Source organism: Muscardinus avellanarius (assembly GCF_963383645.1).
Source record: "Muscardinus avellanarius genome assembly, chromosome: 8".
Lineage (NCBI taxonomy): Eukaryota > Metazoa > Chordata > Mammalia > Rodentia > Gliridae > Muscardinus > Muscardinus avellanarius.
The window spans coordinates 54,845,628-54,864,494 of record NC_137794.1 but is presented as its reverse complement, the minus strand read 5'-3'; the positions used below and the strand labels follow the sequence as shown (position 1 = coordinate 54,864,494).

At 48.8% G+C, this 18,867-nt stretch overlaps 1 protein-coding gene across 1 annotated transcript in view; it reads left to right on the top strand.

Annotated features, from left to right (window-relative positions):
* Positions 1 to 1,441: 1,441 nt before the first annotated feature.
* The window catches only part of SIM1 (SIM bHLH transcription factor 1), a gene marked incomplete at both ends in the record, with an annotated part of 76,171 nt that continues 58,745 nt past the window's right edge, over positions 1,442 to 18,867 (top strand). The window contains 8 exons of the mRNA XM_080700198.1: positions 1,442 to 1,616; positions 10,411 to 10,493; positions 13,840 to 13,929; positions 14,436 to 14,544; positions 14,641 to 14,726; positions 15,374 to 15,573; positions 15,749 to 15,855; positions 16,902 to 17,049. Coding sequence (XP_080556324.1) covers positions 1,442 to 1,616; positions 10,411 to 10,493; positions 13,840 to 13,929; positions 14,436 to 14,544; positions 14,641 to 14,726; positions 15,374 to 15,573; positions 15,749 to 15,855; positions 16,902 to 17,049 — 998 coding nt within the window. The remainder of the gene's footprint in view (positions 1,617 to 10,410; positions 10,494 to 13,839; positions 13,930 to 14,435; positions 14,545 to 14,640; positions 14,727 to 15,373; positions 15,574 to 15,748; positions 15,856 to 16,901; positions 17,050 to 18,867) is intronic.

Here is an 18,867-nt window from a genome sequence, read left to right as displayed (position 1 = left end):
CAGGGCGGGGGCGGGGCGGACTCCCGTCACTCACCCGGATTGGCCAATGAGCGCCGCGCCGCGGGGCGCGTGGGGCCAATAGGAGGCGGGCAGACCGGTGAGTGGCATTGAGGGAGGGCGGGCGAAAGGGAGCCCGGGAGTGAAGTTGAAGCTGAACCCCGTAAGCCGTAAAGAAGTTAAGAGCAGGGGGGGGGGGGCGCCTTCGGCTTCCAATTAGGAATAATACTGGCTCCGTAGCAACTCGGGAGAAGGACTCTAAACCACCTCCCCGTCCCAAGCCCGCATCCTCCTCCTCCTCCTCCTGCTCTCCGGCCTCGCACCGGCCCGGGCACCGCGGGCCGAGGACCGGCGCGTCTCCTCCGGCGGCGGGAGCGGGGAGCCGCGCGGTTAGGGGGCGCTGGGATGCGTGCGGGCGGGCGGTGGGCGTCCGCGCACCCTCGGCAGCCCGCGAGGGGCGAAGGTAGGTGAGGCCGGCGCCGGCTGCGGCGGAGGCGCCACCTGTTAACCCGGCGCTGCGCCCCCGCGGGGAGCCGGCTCGGCGGGGCCGGGGTGTCCGCGCCTTCCGAGGACGCCCGCAGACGGAGGCTCCCGCTGGGGGGACCCGGGCTCCGCCTAGGTCCGGGCCGAAAGGAGCCCGCAGCGGGCGCGGTGGAGAAAGTCTCACCTGCGGGAACCTGCGGTCCGGGCCGGGCGTCCGCCGGCACCCCCCCCCCCCAGGTCTCCTGGGGGGTCTTCGACTCTACGCGTCGCGTGGGGCGGCTGCCCAGGGGGCTGGAGGATGTGGCTGGCGTGGGTGCTGGAATGAGAACAGTATTTCCAGGGGGCTCAGTCCCACAGATTTCTCCCCATCGTAAAAAAATCATAAAAATAAAAATAAAAAAAAAAAACCACAAACAAACCGGACACTCGGGTCCTTTCGAGGAAAGCAGAGGCCCTTTTCAGACGTTTTTCGATTTTCGTGGCGGGGCGAGGGTGCGAGTGTTGGTGGAGCCCCAGATTTCTTATGTCTGATGCGGTTGTCTTCGCAGTGGTCTGAGAGAGTTACCCCGATTTGCTGTTCCGCTCAGAGGGGCTCGGAGGAGGCTCGGGTGACGCGGAATCCCAGGAACAGACGTCGGGGATTATTATGCCGATTTTCCGAGGAACCGGGTTCGCCGCGCCGAATAGAAGAAAAGGCTGACTCGTTAGGGGTCCCGCCAGTATTTGATACCTAGGAGCCGCCAAGATTGTCTTCATTGGCCCAGATCAACTTTCCTGTACTTGCATCCTGCAATTTCAAAGAAAATCTCTTCTGTTCGCTGCACGGGTCCGCGTACCGTCCTCTTGGTGCCAAGTGCGCTTCGTGTTTTCGCCAAATATGATCTCCGATTGAAAGTTAATTTCTGGTTTTGGATGAATCTCTGGAGCTTACGTTGTAAGAAGAAAAGGGGAACGAGACACAATGAAAGAAAAGTCCAAAAATGCTGCCCGGACTAGGAGGGAGAAGGAAAACAGCGAGTTTTATGAACTGGCTAAATTACTGCCTTTGCCCTCGGCTATCACCTCGCAGCTGGACAAAGCATCTATAATCAGACTCACGACCAGCTATCTCAAAATGAGAGTGGTGTTTCCAGAAGGTGAGTGACTTTGCCTGGATGGAATGTCAAAGCCGTGAGGGAAGGGCAGAAAGCCTACCCCAGCGAGCAGGGACGTACCCATTTTCATATATACTGGCTGCAAAGGGAAGGTTAGTTCACGGCTTGAGGAGGTTCTTTCTGAGCTCGGAATCCCTGTTTCCTTTTCTCGGCTCCTCTTTCTTGCCCATGAATAGTTTCCCTTCAGTCCATCCGATATGTTTGGTTGGGAAGCAGCCCAACAGGCTTTTGTCAACACTTCAGATACTGGGCTCAATTGAAAGTACTACTAATCCAAACATGACTTTCTTTTTTATTCCTCTTGTTTGAATTGTGTCCAGTAGAAAACAGGAGCACTGCTGATTCCGTATTTTTGCTAGGTATGGGTAGACCCAGGTACACAGAGCTAGCTAGCTAAGCCAGATAACAATTTCTCTATATCTCTGTGTTTCAACAAGTGAGGAGCAGGTGTATTCATGATCAAATGTGTCCTAAATTTGCAGAATCTCTTGGTCGCATATAACAAATTGGTTCTGAGTTCTCAAGATATTCTGAGTATGAAACATTCTGGGACTTGGTGATTTGCAACTCTGCCCAGATATTATCTGTAAGATACTAATCTGCTCCCCAAATATAAATGATTAAACTAGTCCACTTTAAAAAATATCTTCTAAGTGTCAGGCTGGCAAACAAATCCTGGGAAAATTGTCTTATAAGGCCTAAAAGTTAGAATAAATCGGGTGTTGAATGATTTAAACCTCAGATTTTAGATGATCAAAATTCACTGTGTAAAAACAGAGCAGTCTTCATAGAAAACACTGTCCTTTAAAACTACTTAGACTCACTAGGGAAAAGACACTTCTCTCTTCCATGTACCCATACTTCCTTTACTGGCATTCAAACAATAAACAGGTTTTAAAAATATTTTAGACATGTTTTTGCTGGAAAAGAAAGAGTTGGAAATGTAAAAGATGAGATATTAGACATGCAAACACAAATATGAGAGAAAGAGCCCCTGTTTATTTACAAATGAAAATGTATTGTTTAACCTGTAGAGATTTATGTTTTTGGTGTTTTGTATGTTTGGGGTTTGTTACTTTAAAGAAATGGTGGGTGGGGGAGAGGAAGTAGTCATTATGGGGTTGGAGTTTCACTTTGCTTGAGCCTGGCGTAAAAGCTTGCAAAGCACGCCCCACATTTGTCAGAGGCACTACAGGGAAACTTCCAAATTAAAGTTCAACTCTATTTTCAAATTACAAGTGGCATTGTAGTTAGTTCCTCTTAAAGGGGTCCCTTGAACAATTCTCCTCTTGTGACCCTGGACACCACAGAGGAGAGTATCAAAGCTTAAAGTACCTGTATTTATTTTTAAGAGAGAAAAGAAAGGACCTATATGCCCAAAGCCACATTTCCCATTCCAACGTCACCTAGCATTGCTGATGGGAAAATGACCATTATGCTACACTGCTTTCTATTTAAAAAAGAGAGATCCTGTTGTCTTTTATACTGTCAGCGCCTACTTTATAAAACCAAAGCTATTGCGAACTCCGCTGGCCGTGCTATTCCTAACAGGATTATTAGCAGTGATTTGTCAGCCCCTGCGGTCTCAGTGGGCTCCCTTTCTGCGTGATTTCTAGCCGGTCTCGTCAATTATCAATGCCGATGTCGCTGGCTGTTTGATCAAAAGCAGCATATGGTGCTGCTAGTGGGGCTTCGAGTAATCGCAGGAGAAGAATAGCGGGTCGGCCTTCCCGGGCAGGGCGACGACGCTGGTGGAGGGCCGGGGAGCCGGGGCCCAGAGACGCTGGTCCGCTCAGTGCACAGCCGGGGCAGGACAGGCCGGCACGGAGGAACTGGGCAGGATTTGTCCTCCTCTTCTGATGCTGTTTTTTGTTTCTGTTTTTGAAGAGAGCAACCTTCCTTGGTTAATTAAGTCCTATCTCTACAGATATAAAATGCATTATAAGGAAACAGGAAGAACAAAAAGTAAACTCTCATAGCCAACTTATTTTGTAAGAGAGCACCGGAGTGGGCTTGGTGGCCAGGCCAGTCCCTGCTGGCTACTTTAAAGGGCAATTGTGCTTTCTGCAGCCACCACTACCCCCACCTTCCTGAGCCTAGGGCCCCTCCCACCGCTCCCTTCCTCTCCGGGTGAGTGTGAGTTTGTGGGGGGAGGGATGGGGATGGACGATGTGTGAACTCTGGGCACATCATTTATTTCTCCCGCTACTGTCGAGATCATAACTCACCAGCCGCCTCCACCCGATGAGTTAGACAGGGTCATCGGAACAGTTGGCTCCTAGGGATGAAGCTTTAATTTTGAGAATGTGTGAGCTTTAAAAACTTCTAACCTATCAGGAAACATTATCAACAAGCCCAACAATAACAACAAACAAAAATAGTTCCCAAAGAAACACTCGAAAGGAGCGACGAGCCTCAGAGGCAGGCTCAACCTCCAGGGGGCGCAAAATTTGGGCTCAGCCTTGACTCAAGGCAGCGGGTGGACAAGACTGGGGGTCCAAGGCAGTGGGGGGTGTGTTGAGTACTTTATATGGATGTATATTTTAGTGATGCTAAATGGAATCAGAAGATGAAATCCATCCTTATACCTATCTTGAAACCATCCTAGCACATAGTAGGTCTTCAATAAAATTTTATTCTAAGGAGAGGCCTTTTATTATGGTAAATATCCTGTCACATTTATCATGGATTTTTACAAGACATGTATTGTCAAGTAATTGTAAATCTAGTGACATAGCTATAGACATAATATCTATACTACCCCATGATACTAAATTTAATTAATGAATTAAAAAAAGAAATTTGTCCATACTTATATTTGAAAGAAGGGGGGAAAACACTAAATTGTAGGTCCTTTCCTTTAGTATCTTACTTGCTGAATAGTTTCCCCCTCCAGAATCTAGTGGCTTGTGTCCAGGGGGCATGCTTCGGCTTTTAAATTTATTTTACCCAAGTAGTTAATATTGAACTGTTGAGGGAGAAAGGAGAGAGAGAGAGAGAAAGGGAGAGGGAGAGAGAGGGAGGGTGGGAGAGCCTGCAAGTGAAGGAATGGTATATGGTATCAAGAATACTTAAGAATAAGTATTAGATTGGCAGTGGGTTTGAGATTTGATAGTGAGACAAGCAAGTGAAAACGAATCAGGTAAGATTCTGCAAAGCCATCAAAACTGCACATCTCCTGATTGATAATATAGTTTATTCCAAAATAGTCTTGCAGAGGAAAGGTTAAAGTATGTAGACATATATACATCTTTGGTGCTATCAAAACTAGGAAAACAGGATTAACAAAGAGACGGCATAGTCTTATTTGTGTACAAAATAGGACAAATTCAGCTAAAAAGAAATGCATATTTGTTAGCCAGCTATAATTTGGTTTTGGCTGGGGCTATAGAGGCATGCAGAATAAACTTTGAAAGGATCCGGCATGTTCTTAAGTTTATAGCTGCTCAGAATTTGGTCACACTGCCCTGCTATTTCATTGTCAAGATGTCCTAGGAAAATAAAAGTAATCGCAGAATTAAAAATAGTAACTTCTCAGAGTCTCTACAAAAGTTGAGGGTGATTAAACAAACCTCCTCAGACCCTTCCTTAATAATCACCTCCAGATTGAAATCCTTAATATACACACATACATAGACACACATATATGCGTGCGTATATGTACAGAGAACTGAAAGAGCCTCATTTCCCACGTGCACTGGTGATTTAAGGCTGTTTTCCTTGCTGCTCGGGGAAATGATTGAGCATTAGGTTTCCCTGTTTATTTTCTTACAGAAGTTTTTCTCATTTAAAAGCCTTTAAGCACAGTTTACGCTCCACGCTGGTTTCCTCTGTTTAATTCCAGTTTTGATGTTGACCTAAAGTGTGGAGTGCAGAGCTAAATTCTGTTCAGAGCGTTTGCAAGGATTTATGTGCTGAAATTGTAGATCTGATCAACGAAAAATACTTTTTTTCTGTAAAGAGGAGCACTAATAAAAATAATAATAAAAAATCAAAACCAGATATCATAAGCTGTGGTAGATGCTTTCAGGCAGGGTACAGTCACTCGCCTTAAGCTAAAACCAGTCCAAATTTGCAGAAGACAAACCTATTTCTAGGAGAGTCATTCATCCATTCTAGGAGAGCCTAGGCAGTTGGAGTTTTAATTGACAAATATAGGAACACAAAATAGAAGCTCAGGGCATCTTGCCGCAGTTGTCCGTCGGCCCAGGTATTTTTCGAAGAAAAAGAGGTTTGGGCTGCAATAATGATAATTTTAGAGGGTCACCCGGTGCCAGTTTCTGATTCGTTGAATTTTAAATTTGTCGTGAGTAAGGGAGGGGGTCTGATTATTTAGGAATGGCCCTGCTTCTCTGAGAATGCTAAATAGTGTCTAGGGTAGGGCGAACTTTCTCCCCCAGACCCTCCCACACGGCGGGCTTCCCTGCGACGTCGCTGAGGCCAGGCCGGACTGTAAGCCTCCGGACCTCGGCCGCACCTGCCCTGGGCTCCGGACCTCCAGGCCGCCCCGGCCACCTGGAGCGCAGACCCCAGGCGGCGCCGCTGAGCGCCCGGCCGCTCCCTCCGCGGCTCCCAGGACCCGCGTTTGTCTACACCTCAAGCCCAGATCGGGCCACACCTGTCCACTCCCGGGGTGAAGGCTCGGCGCGGTTGCGGGCTCCCCTTCCGTGGGGAGGCGGCATCACCAAATCCCGGCCGCGCTCCGAGCCCCCAGATCCTGGGCAGCGTCGCTGGACACTTTTCTGCCGCCCTGCGGGACACACTCCCCCGGCCCGTGCATTTGTCCAGAGTTTTAGTTGGACGTGGTGGGGTGGAACCCGGTCCTGCCCTGTTCTCCCTGGTTCGCAGCGGGGTCGGGCGCGCGTCGATAGCTTGGCTGGCAGGCTTGGCCCCCAACGGGGAACCTCGACTCCGGAGCCGCGCGCACCCCACGAGGACACCGACAGGGTCAGCGCTGTGACCATTGGGCTCCGTCCCAGATTTACGCTAAGCGTAGCGGACTCCCGCGCAGAGGGCGGGCGCACGCCCTGGGGCCCCCGCGGAGCGGAGGGACCGGGCCTGGCCGGGCGCGGGCGGACACCCTGGAGAGCTCGGCCACACTCGCCGGGCGGCCCGAGACGCCCCAGCGGCCTCCGGCTCTCCGACTCCGCCGGGGGCTGGATCCCTACGGGAAGCGCCCAGTCTCCGTCCCCGTCTTCCCCAGGGAGGTGGGCGCAGGGCGCGGGGCGCCTCGGATGGCCGCCCGGGCGCTGAAGGTTACGCAGCCGCAGGCAGGCCCTGCGTGGGGAGCAGGGTTTCGGGATCACTTCCCCGAGCCAGCCTCCTCCCCTACACCCTCGGCCCACGAGAGACGCAGGCAGCTGGGACGAGCCGCTCCAGGACCCGAAGTTAGGAAGGAGCTGGGCCAACTAGGACTTTTCCCGCCTCAGTCTCCGAGTTGTGGTCGAGTCTAGCGGCACCGTCTCCAGCTTCCGCCTCCCGGGTTGCCGAAAAGGCGAATCTTGATCGCTGGAGGAGATAATGGTCCGGGGAAGGACCACATGAAGGCATTTTTTTTTTTTTTGAGATACAATATTTACAGGTTAAGAGAAAGGAGCGATAGAACACGCCTTTCTCTCCCTCCTCCTGCTAAGTGAAGGAGGCCCGGGTGCCGGATCTGTAATCTATATTTTGTCAAGGGTATGAAATTCATTCTAAAGGAAAAGCTCGATCAATTTATTTTTGCTGCTTGCAATAACACAGCTGGATGATGCTTTGAGCTCACGCTAGACCGAGGCTCATCATTCATTCGCCAAGAACGGGCCTAAATGGTGCCTGTGGGATTAGGTCAATTTTAGTGGATCTACTTCGCCTCATTTGGTTACTAATTGGTTTCTTGTTTTATAAATCGAAATCTCATTTTCAGGAAATTACAAAACCCATGCAGTCAGTCCATTGAGGTAATCCTTGGGTCAGGGGGTATTTAAATGGAAATGGCTCCACCGTGCACCGAGGGTAAAGCAACAGTGAAACTTCCCCGGGTTCTCACATGAAATGTGAGCTAGCCCTTTAGATCCATAATAGATACATCCCTTCTAATGCTACTTATGTAAATATGATAAACCAGACTTTAAGGGAAGAGGGGGGGGCTGGGAGAAGCAAAATTTATCTGCTAAGGTTAATGTGGCATATCTTGGAAATCTTCCAAAATAGATTATGTTTTCCTTTGTCTTCGGCCACTTTAGCTGGGAAAAAAAATCCTTTTGTCTAAAACCCGATTTAGTTATCGCCTCCCTCACAGAGCTCCTTTTTTTTTTTTTTCTTTTGCAAAACCCCATTCCCTCGGCCTCACCGAATTGCAAGAGAATCTTTAGATCTTGTTCCCACTGTAATCCCGCCGCAAAGGGAGCCGGTTTCCTCCTCATTTTAAACAGACAATCAAAGGATTTGCGAATGTTCTGCGGTAGGTCAAGTGCAGAAACGAAATCTCCTGCTTACCCCCGCCACTGAAATCGGGTGCTGAGCGTCCCCGAAGGCCAGGCGGGAGGAGGTCCGGGGAGAGAGGTTTCCGGCCCACTGGGAGACGTTGGGGATGGGGGACCCCTGATGCAGGCGGGCTACGGTGGTGTTCTTGGCACCCCGAAGGGCGAGCTCACCCCGGGCATTACACCAGGCAAGCCCGACAGGTAGACAAGGGGCAGCCGGTTCCTTATAGAATATTAACCCAGATCCAACCGTGTGACGGAGATTTCAACCGGGAAGAAAGAGAGAAGGCAGCGCTCCGTGAAAGTAAAAGGTTCCTTAAAAGGTGGGGGGCGGAGGAGGGCGAGGGAGGCCCTGTTAGCCCGCCGCGGACGGGCTGTTGATTAACCTGCGGGGAAGTCTTATTTTTCTGGTAGGCTCTGACTAATAAGGCCGCAACCCGACACCAGGAGCAGTCGAGGCTGGCGCTCGGATTTCTGAACCAGTATTTTTCCGAGTTGAGCCCAGGCAGTTTTCAGATGATTTGGGCTAGGTGGCCTTCCCAGGAGACCCTAAAGCTTAAAGACCTTTGTTGGCCCCCAGCGAAGGTTTCTCACATTGTCTGGGGCTGAGAGGACACGGGTCTCCCGACCCAGGCAGCCTCAGTCCACTCGGGACACACTGTCAAGGCCAGAGGCTCTGGAGCTTTGGGGTTTCAGTTCTCCGCTGGGCCCAAGGACGTCAAGGGCACTCTCAGCAGAGACCCTTTCCCTTTTCTCTGGTGCAGCCAGAATCTCCCTTTGGTCGTGCTGGGTGGGTGTGTCTGAAGCGAGATTCTTTAAAAATGAACATATAGTGCTAGAAAACAAGGCATATTGGTTGGCCGAATCAGGAGCGAAGGGCAGGTGACAACATGGAGGAGTGTTTACAGGTGGCTGTGATGGGGACCTCCTGGACCTGTTCAGGAGGACGACAGTGGGTTCGCTGCAGGGAGGGAGGGAAGCTGGGGCGGGCTACCAGTCAAGCTAGGGAGAGAGAGGAGTCCAGTGGCAGGTGGGAAGCATCACTGTTTGCAGAGCAGTGGGGAAATCGTTAGATTTATTTAGATGTGCAAACACCCTGAAAGACCCTATAGGAGCTTAAGGGGATCACTGTTACTCCTTGCCAGGGGCTTGATCGCTTGCTTAGGAAGCAGCTTCTGACCAACACCTTTAAGAAGTCTAACCCCATGTTGTATTGTGGAAGGTTCTTCCTGGTCTGGCCCCATGGTACAAAGTCCCTGCATTTGTAGTTGTGTGCTCTAAGGTGTCTTTGCGCGCACACACACACACACACACACACACACACACACACCATGTTAAACCTAGTTCAATGGTGTAAGAATGAAACCACTTAGCTAGCTGAAATTATTCTACCAGCAGCACTGTTAAAACATATTACTCATAAATAGTTTAACAAAGGTTGGCGCAGGTTCCTTCTGCTTTATTTTTATTTTCTTTCTGTACTCGGGTAATACAGCAGACTATATATCTACATGAGAATCTTCTTTTCTTTTATTATTTTGGCCAAGCCTAGAAATCAAGTGGAAATTTCAAGATGACTGGACTATGATTGTTAATAAGAGATGGTGCCTGACAGGTGGAGAAACAGAGTGATTCTCTATGTACAGTACAGAACAAAAGTGTTGCTAAGAAATTGAGAGTGCAAGGGATGTGAAAGGCTGGGGCTACGACGGGAAGGGGACAGGAAAAAAGGTTGCACAGGGATGCTGGTGGGCTGAGGGTGAAGTCGACTGCAAGGGAAGGGATTTTTCCTATGGAGGGGATTAAAGTCAGTGGTGGAGGGGTGGAGAATGTTTAGAAAGCCCTGCAGCCAATCAGAAAGTCTGTCAGGAACCTGGTTGACCCTGCCAGTTGACTCAAGATCGCTCTGGGGATGAGATATTCTCTGCCTTTTGGTGAGGAAGACCTTGAAAAGTTCAGCCTCAAAAAAGTGCTCTGCAATGCCATAAAAATACTAGTGAACCCAATCCACAGTTATAGCGGAATGTGGTGTGGGGGACTTCTCTAACCAGAGGCCACTTGGTTGATGCTAGGAGGGTCCTGGAGGAGGGTCCTGTCCTCTCTGAGAAACTGGGTTTGGTGGTGGTTAGGGACAGAGTTTGATTTCTGCTAGGAAGATAAGGGAGCAGGAGCAAAATAGCCCCCTTTGTGGAGGGTGACCAGGAGAGGGTGTCTGTGGTGCTTACTCTGTGTGTAACAAATGATAACCACACACTGGTGCTAAACTGCCAGCTCTGGGTTGTTAGCTCAAGGCTGTTTCTGTGTCTCCACAGGGTTGGGTGAGGCATGGGGCCACTCGAGTCGGACCAGCCCACTGGACAATGTAGGCCGAGAGCTGGGCTCCCACCTTCTCCAGGTACAGCCACAGGTCCCCCGTAGTTCTCTTCTGTCCAGGTCTCCTATAGAGGTGCCTGGCCTGGCAGGGAGGCTGGGTGGGTGGGTGGGGGGCTTCACCAGGCTTTTCGTTTCTCAGAAAAAAAATAAAGTGGAGGGACCCCACCTGGATGTGTGGCTCTCCCTAAAGCCTGACAGATCCTCCAAAGTCAAAACTTTAGTTCTTTGATTGGTGCAGAACAGACCAATCATGTCTGGTCAAGAAAGAGGCAAAATGACAACTAGGACTTTGTGTCTGTAAAATAGCTGCATAAGACCCCATCAGGTCCCTGGCGCCATTCCTCATCTTTAGGCTGAGAGCACTGGAAAAACCCGGGCCAGGCAGCCAAAGAACCACCTGAAAGGAAGGATTGAAAAGGAAACAACAGGAATCTGGTAGAAATGCCCGTCAGGGCTTTAAATCCACACATTCCAGATCCAGCTGCATCTGCAACTCATTTCATGTCTTCCCTGTAGTTTCCAGCCTCTCTCCTCTTTCCGCACATGCCCCTCACCCCAGACCAGCCCAGGCTCTGAACAAACCCTGGGGTACACACATACACACCCACAGGTAATGAGTTTAACCAATGTGAGGTGCCCATTACCTTGTTGTTTGCAGTGCACACCATTTTAGATTGCCTGTTAACGGCCTTCAGTCACAGAACAAATATTTTAAATAGTAAAACTCCCAGTGGCATTTTTAGGGTTGACACTTGTTCGGCACCCTGCACCCTCCTTGTAATCATCAACTCTACTGGCAGCTCCTTGATAGCAGCTTGGAAATTAAGAGGCACATGGAAACCAGCTTTCATGTCCTGTTGGCACCTGTTCTCTTCCTCCCGGAGACCAGGGATTTTAGTTTCTCAGAACAAAGAAAGGGTGTGGGTGAGAATTTCCTTATTGACCTGGCCTCCATACTTTTGAATTTCTTTGACTCTGTTACTAAACTGCCTTCCAGCAGATGACTTTTTGATGCCCCCAACCCATCCTTCCATATTCCCAACTAATCTCTTATAGCAATGTAAACAAGAGAAAAGCCCCCAAACAATCTTATATACCTTCTAGTTCTTGCCCAGAATATTTTCTTTTATATCCCCAAACTTCTTTTTTTATAACTTTTTCTTTTATATCACCAAACAGATATACATCACTAATTTCAGTGGCTACCACTCCTCCCTATGCACTTCCACATCCTTGCATTCTGCCATCTCTTCCACCATTGGTGTTTGGCTCCAGCTCCACCACATTTTGATATCAAGAAATGGACACTCTTCTCATATCCGACTGCACCTTGTTCATCCCACAAATAAAGGAGGGTCAGTTGTATGTCAGATAGAAAGCTCTGCCCTCATAATGTTTACATTCTAAGGAGAGGAGCCTTAGAAGCCTTCACAAGTGCAATGCATGGTATATCAGGTGGCACACATAGTAGGAAGAAAATGAGAAGGGGGGATGGGGAGTCCTCTTCGGTGCTGTAATTAAAAGTGGAGATGGATTCAAAGGAACTCATTGAGTACATGATGTTTGGGCAAAGACTGGAAAGAAGTACTACTGATGGCTTAACATTTTCCTCTTTCTTCTGTTTCTAAAATACACTGTTTCCCAAATTGTTCCCCTTCGCTGCATATTCCTCTTTGATTTTTCCACTACAGGCTGTTCTGCAGATGACTAGCAGGAGCTTCTAGCTCTGGTCCTTCTCTCAAAGCTCCAAGGAATCCTAGGTCATCTCAGGGAACACCCTCACCTCACCTCTTTTCTCCACATGGTCCCAGTTGTTTTCTCCAGTCTAGATTCTCTCTTGAGTACCACTTTATTTCTCACTGCCAACAGGACACATCTAACTGGAACTCTGCATGTACCCCACATAGACCATCTTCAAGATAAGAACGCATTATTGTCCTTACCCAGACTTGTAATTTCACTATGTTTCTCCAAATTTTAACTCTTGGTTAATAATGTAAACCTCCGCTTAATGGTTTTACTGAAACCTGGAAGTCATCCTTAACTACTTTCTTTACCACCAATTAGCATCTTGTCCATAGCTTGCATTATTCTTTAATTAGAAACTTACCTTTCTTCATCCCTTTTATGACCACCTGTTCCAGGCTTGACTATCTCTGCTGCAGCTGCCTACCTCAGCCTTACTTCTTCTTATAGGTCACTGTGCACATTCTGCCAGGAAAAACAAAACAAAACTCCAAAAAGCTAAGGATGCTATTTTCCTGCTTAGAAATCTTTGTTGGAACTCTAAAGTGTACAGGAACAACTCCAGATTTCTCCTCAGACTGACATTCAAAATTCCCAAGAGCCACTGTGGATGTATTTCCTCAGTTCCATCTCTGGCACATCAAACTCATCACCTTTGATGACATCAAATTCATTCTCACCCAAAGTCCCTGGCCTTTGCAACAAACATTATTCCTTCTGCCTAAAATGCTCTTCCTCCCTCGTCCAGTCCAAGCTTCTTCTCCAAGCCTACTAAAATTTCTTTAGGGCCTCTGGTTGCTCAGATTTGAGACTTCTGCTTCTCCAGCACTGCAGATTCAGTTGTGTGGCCATTATAACTACCCTCAGGCCAACTGCCCCATGTAGAACATCCAGCTCTTTGAGAGCAGAATTTGAATCCTCCTAGGTCTTCATTGCCCAGGCTGAGGACTCACTCACAAAAAATAAAGGTACAGGGAAAAGGTCAAGACTTTCCTTCATGAACAGCCTGTCAGTCTGTGGTATGAACATAAACATACATAAATGTATTTTAACATAATAGTTGCTCTCAAAGCCTCTTATCTCATAAATCCTCCTTTTCTGGACCCTTTCCAGAGCCACAGGTCAGCTTGATTCTCTCTATAAACTTCAGACTGCTAGTTCTTCATTTTGACCAGTGCCTGCCTATTGTACTGAGTCTTTCCCAACCCTCTGAATACCCTTCATGCCACTTTGAGCCCTTCAAGACTGACCTGGGAACCAGCACCCCACGAACCTAGCCTACCTCTTATCGGAGGCTGTCACCCTCCTACAGCATCTGTGTATGTCTATTCCTGATGTGTCTTCTATGTCCATTTTGTTGGATCCCAAGTCTTATAGGGCATTGGCCTTGGATGCCACTTCCTCTGGATCTCTCCCAGTGTGCTAATATGCCCCAGATGCTTACAAAATTGGAATGAATAGAAGAGGGGGACTCTTGTGGCTGGTTCTGTGTCCTGTTTCCTAAAGATCTCTCTCTACTTCACTCTCTGCACTTCTGGCTGAAAGTCTAACTTTTGTCCCCTTCCTCCATTTCTTCAGAGGCCTCAGAGGCTTCTCCATTCACTCTATTTCTGCCTCCCCAGACCCTGGATGGCTTCATCTTCGTGGTGGCCCCAGATGGGAAGATCATGTACATCTCAGAGACAGCCTCCGTTCACCTGGGTCTTTCTCAGGTAGGTCCACACTTCCAGCCGGCAGTGTTTACAGCCAGAGCTGGAAGCAGGAGGGGGCGGAGCTTACCCAATCCCTTTATATCCGGATTTCTGGGGCTGGAAAACTCTCATTGGGCAAGAGGAGTGTTTAACAGGTATGGATCTGCCCATTCTTGGGCTTCCTTTCTCTTTAGTTTCCACCCTAGAGCCAAGAAATTGCTTTTTTTTTTTTTTTTTTTTGGTTTTGGTCTTTGAGTCCTAACCAAGGTAGAACTGTGGGGATTACATACATATGATGTCCTTACCAGAACATTGCCAGGGAACCATTACTATGGTACCAAATAATACTACCATTATTATTTCACAGATAAGGAAGATGTGGTTTAGATGAGGACCCTGAGGTGGAATTAAAACTCGGACGTTTCCAGCTCCTGTCCTCACAGTTCCACAGACCCCCTGGTCAAACTTGCAGCTCCTGTATGGGGCATTCTACTGCCTCAGAGTCGCTGATACTCTCTTCTTTACAGGTAGAGCTGACCGGAAATAGCATTTACGAGTACATCCATCCCGCAGACCATGACGAGATGACCGCTGTACTCACCGCCCACCAGCCCTACCACTCTCACTTCGTACAGGGTAAGGCGGACGCGTGCCTGCGACACTGACACCGGGGCCGGTGACATGCAGTTTGAGGTTTTTCTGAGTCTCCCTCCACTCACTTCTATTCCCCAGAGTACGAGATCGAGCGCTCCTTCTTCCTGAGGATGAAGTGCGTCTTAGCTAAGCGGAATGCCGGCCTCACCTGCGGAGGATACAAGGTGCGTGGTGGAGCTGGAAGGTCAGAGTGAGCAGCAGCTGTGTGGCTTCCCAGAGGCCAGACGCCAGGCTTCTGCAGAACGAGGGTCTTCCCGCAGAAACTCACCTGCAGGATGCCGCAAAGCCCTCAGGGCCACACTTCCCCCTCACTGAATTTTGTTTAAACGTGGGGACTATACATAAAGACCGAATCAGACGAGGTCCCTGGCACTGCCTGGCCAGATCTCTGAGCCATTGGGTTGGGGAGCCAGTTAAACCTCTAACGTGGCGGGTGACTGGAGGATTCCTAGGAGTAAGTCAGAACGTCAGAGTTTGACCCATCTCCCCGGAGGGTAAGAACCAGAGCTTTAATTGGAAGCAGCGGACTTCAAGTTGAATGCTATTGAATGCTGTTAAAAAGCAGGTTCCAGAGATGAAATAGGATAGGTGGGGTCCAGGCACCTGCATTTTTACAAGCTCCCAGGCAAGTTCACTGTGAAGGTGCCGTTGCTCTTCTGAAACACCTTAGAGCACCCAGTAAACCTGGACCTCTTGGAGGGATGTGAGCCGCACAGCAATTGTAGTGTCAACCCCTTCCCCATCTTTTTTGGGGGGCACTTCCTGACTGCAAGGGGCAGGCTCTCACCTTCTCCAACTCTGCCACACACAGGTCATTCACTGTAGTGGCTACCTGAAGATCCGCCAGTACAGCCTGGACATGTCCCCCTTCGATGGCTGCTACCAGAACGTGGGCCTGGTGGCCGTGGGCCACTCTCTGCCCCCCAGCGCCGTCACGGAGATCAAGCTGCACAGCAACATGTTCATGTTCCGCGCCAGCCTGGACATGAAGCTCATCTTCCTGGACTCCAGGTGGGTGTGCAGGGTGGAGATGGCTGCTCCTAGGTAATGGCCCAGCTCAGCGCAGGAGCCCTTCTCCCTTAAGAGCCCATTTGGCTAGAGGAGGGAGCTGGCCAGGTTCTGTGAAGTGCGGGCAGGCACCCAGGTGGGAATGGGGCGCTCATCCCGTCCACATTCCTCTCCTCAGGGTGGCGGAGCTGACGGGGTATGAACCTCAGGACCTGATAGAGAAGACCCTGTACCACCATGTGCATGGCTGCGACACCTTCCACCTACGCTGCGCGCACCACCTGTGTAAGGCACCTCCCTGCCCTCACAGAGCTGGGCGCGCCTCTGGGATGGCGGGGGAGGGGGATTTAAGTCCACCTGAGCAAACCGATGGGGCCCTTGGAAGCAGGGTGGTGGCACTGGTGAAAGGTCAGCCTACCCTGGGTAGGGGGGAGAGCTCCCAAACTCCACCCCATTTGGCTTCTCTTACAGGCCCAATAATACTGGTGGAGGGGCATTTCTGGATGAAATCCCCCCCCCAGAGGGGTTTTATTCTCTATTGCTATGCTTTCCCACTTGCAAACCTCAATAAAGATGCTAACAAAACTGAGATTCAACTTTAATAATGTGCACCAACTTACTTTGGCTGCTCCCTCTCCCCTCCCCTCCCCTCCTTCCCCTTCCCCTCCTTCCCTCCCCCTTCTTCCCCTCCCCTCCCCCTCCTTCTCCTCCCAGATGCAGGGGATGGAAAGAACAGAGGGGGGGCTCAGCACTCTAGGCAAATGCTTTACCACTTTACAAACTAAGCTACATCCCCAATCCCCACCTAAACATGTCTTGGTGTATGTGGTACTGGAGATTGAATCCAGGGGTGCACTACCTCCAAGCTACTCCCCTAGCCCTTTTTATTTTTGGGTGTGTAAACTGGGATTACAAGTGCACCACCGTACCCAGTTTACACACTTTTTATATAGCTATGTTTGGAAGCCCAGTCTCCCAAGACTGGGCATTTGAACCCAAACTTCAGGTGTCCAGACACTTCCTTAGGTGGTTATAAAAGCAAATCTGGAGGGAAATCCCCAACTTTAGGTGTCTCCCTTCCCCCATGCACATTGCTATTGGTGAAAACCTGGCCCAGAGAGGGCCTATCCCAATTAGCGTTCCTATAAGGGGAACCACAGGACTCTCAACAATTTGAAAGGGTAATCAACTGGATTGGGACTTTGCCTGTTTCTCCCTCCTGCCTGGCTCAGTTATGAGGGCCCTCAGGGGGTCACATTCCCATCACCAGGCATGGGACTAGTCTGGGGGCAGGCTGATTCACCACGAACTGCTTCTGTTCTCTCCATCAGTGCTGGTGAAGGGCCAGGTGACCACCAAGTACTATAGGTTCCTGGCGAAGCATGGCGGCTGGGTATGGGTACAGAGTTACGCGACCATCGTGCACAACAGCCGCTCCTCCAGGCCGCACTGCATAGTCAGCGTCAACTATGTCCTCACGTGAGTGCCAGCCTGGGACCCCTTCGCCCGCATCGGGAACCTCTGGTCTCCTGGTCTCGGGGAGGATGCGAGTGGTGGGCACCACCTTGTTAGGCGAAGCTGAAGCTACGGTGCACTGGGGATGCAGGCTTGAATCCCAAGTGCTAGCTGAGGTAGAAATAGGCCAGTGGAGTACTTTCTTCCTTATATTCTAGAAAAAGACTTAGAAGTTTTCCCATCACAGCCCATATTTGCTTTCTTTTCTCTTTCAACCTTTTAAGTGAACTCTGGATTAAATAAAATTTAATGCTGGAGAGGAGAGAGAGAGGGAGGGAGAGGGAGAGAGTGAGAGAGAGAGAGAGAGAGAGAGAGAGAGAGAGAGAGAGAGAGAGAGAGAGCACACTAGCGCAAGAGCGGGAGCGAGTGCTAGCAAGGAGGATCCAACTTACGGAGCTATTTATGGTTAACAAACAGGACATCTGTTTCACTTTTTCAGATCTGGGGTTTGAAGTTCTTAATTTTAAACAGAATCTCCAATCAAAGTTAAGAGTTCTGAGAGAGTGTTTCTCTCCCTGAACCACAAAAGGGGCTTAAGTGACCAGGAGGATCTGACACTGACCGTCAGTAAGCAAAGGGACCCAAGCAAAGCTGCAGGTCTTGGCCTGAGCCCTACCTACTCTCAGGGCCTCCTTACTAGGTGAGGTCCAAGCTCCGGGCACCACCGACTGGGCGGCTGCAGCAGCCACATTTGAGTCTTTTTATTTCTGCAAACCATAATCCTTTCTGCTTGCCCCGCCGTCAGATCACATGGCCTGGGGTGCCACTGGTGAAGAAAGCTAGGTCCAATTCTTATAATGTTTGTGGAAGTTCAGTGGAGTAAGGCTGAACCTTTTTAAAAGCGTTCAGCAGTGTGCGCTGTTGCCGGGCTCTTTTTTTGTTGTTGTTTGTTTTGTTTTGTAGACATCGACATTCGACATTCTTGAGATTTCGGGGGAACTCAGAAGCTATTTACTTTGAAAGCATTGACATACCATACAGTAGATATGCTGGTTTGCCATTAGGAAGTTGGTTAATGGGTGCTCCTTGGAATTCAATCAGAAAGGATTTTTTCATTCCACATAGTTTTAAATTGCCATATTAAAAATGTAGTAGTTGGAGATATTATGCTTGGCAATAAGGCTATTTACTCTGTTCCCTGTTTAATAAGAAAAGTTAATTCAATAGATTTAGAAAAATGAATTCAGTTTAGGTGAGGATTCAGTGTTCAATAATAGTACCTGGTTATTAAGAAGAATCTTTTAATTACCCTCATTTTAGTAAAGAGCATACAATAAATATTGTTAGGTTTTTGTATAGCAAGGAGGCTGAGTATTTTGATACACAGCAGAAAACACACCACTGTTTTGGATATATGAAACAAACCATCTATTTTATGACTGCAGTTTTTCATATTGTTAAAACAAACATAGGAGAAAATGGCAAAGCATTACTCATAAAATAAGCCACTCCATGTAGCAGGAGTATTAAAGGGTGAAAAATTATGTCTGCTTTCCATGGAATGGAAACGGACATTCTTTAAGAAGGTGCTTTGTATGTCTGAGACATCACAAGCATTATACATACACTCTGTTCTCTGGTGGGTACCTGTGGTTAGTAATCATTCTTTATCAAACAGCAGGGTCTATAGTCACACAGACCCCTATAAATGATCTGAATGCAAGTTAGACCTCCCAATGGGTAAACTTAATTTATGTTTGAAGTCATTTTGAAATATTCTGTTTTGTTTTCCAGTGTGTAAGTGTTCTTTTTCTTCTATAGACTATGTTATTCTTTACACAT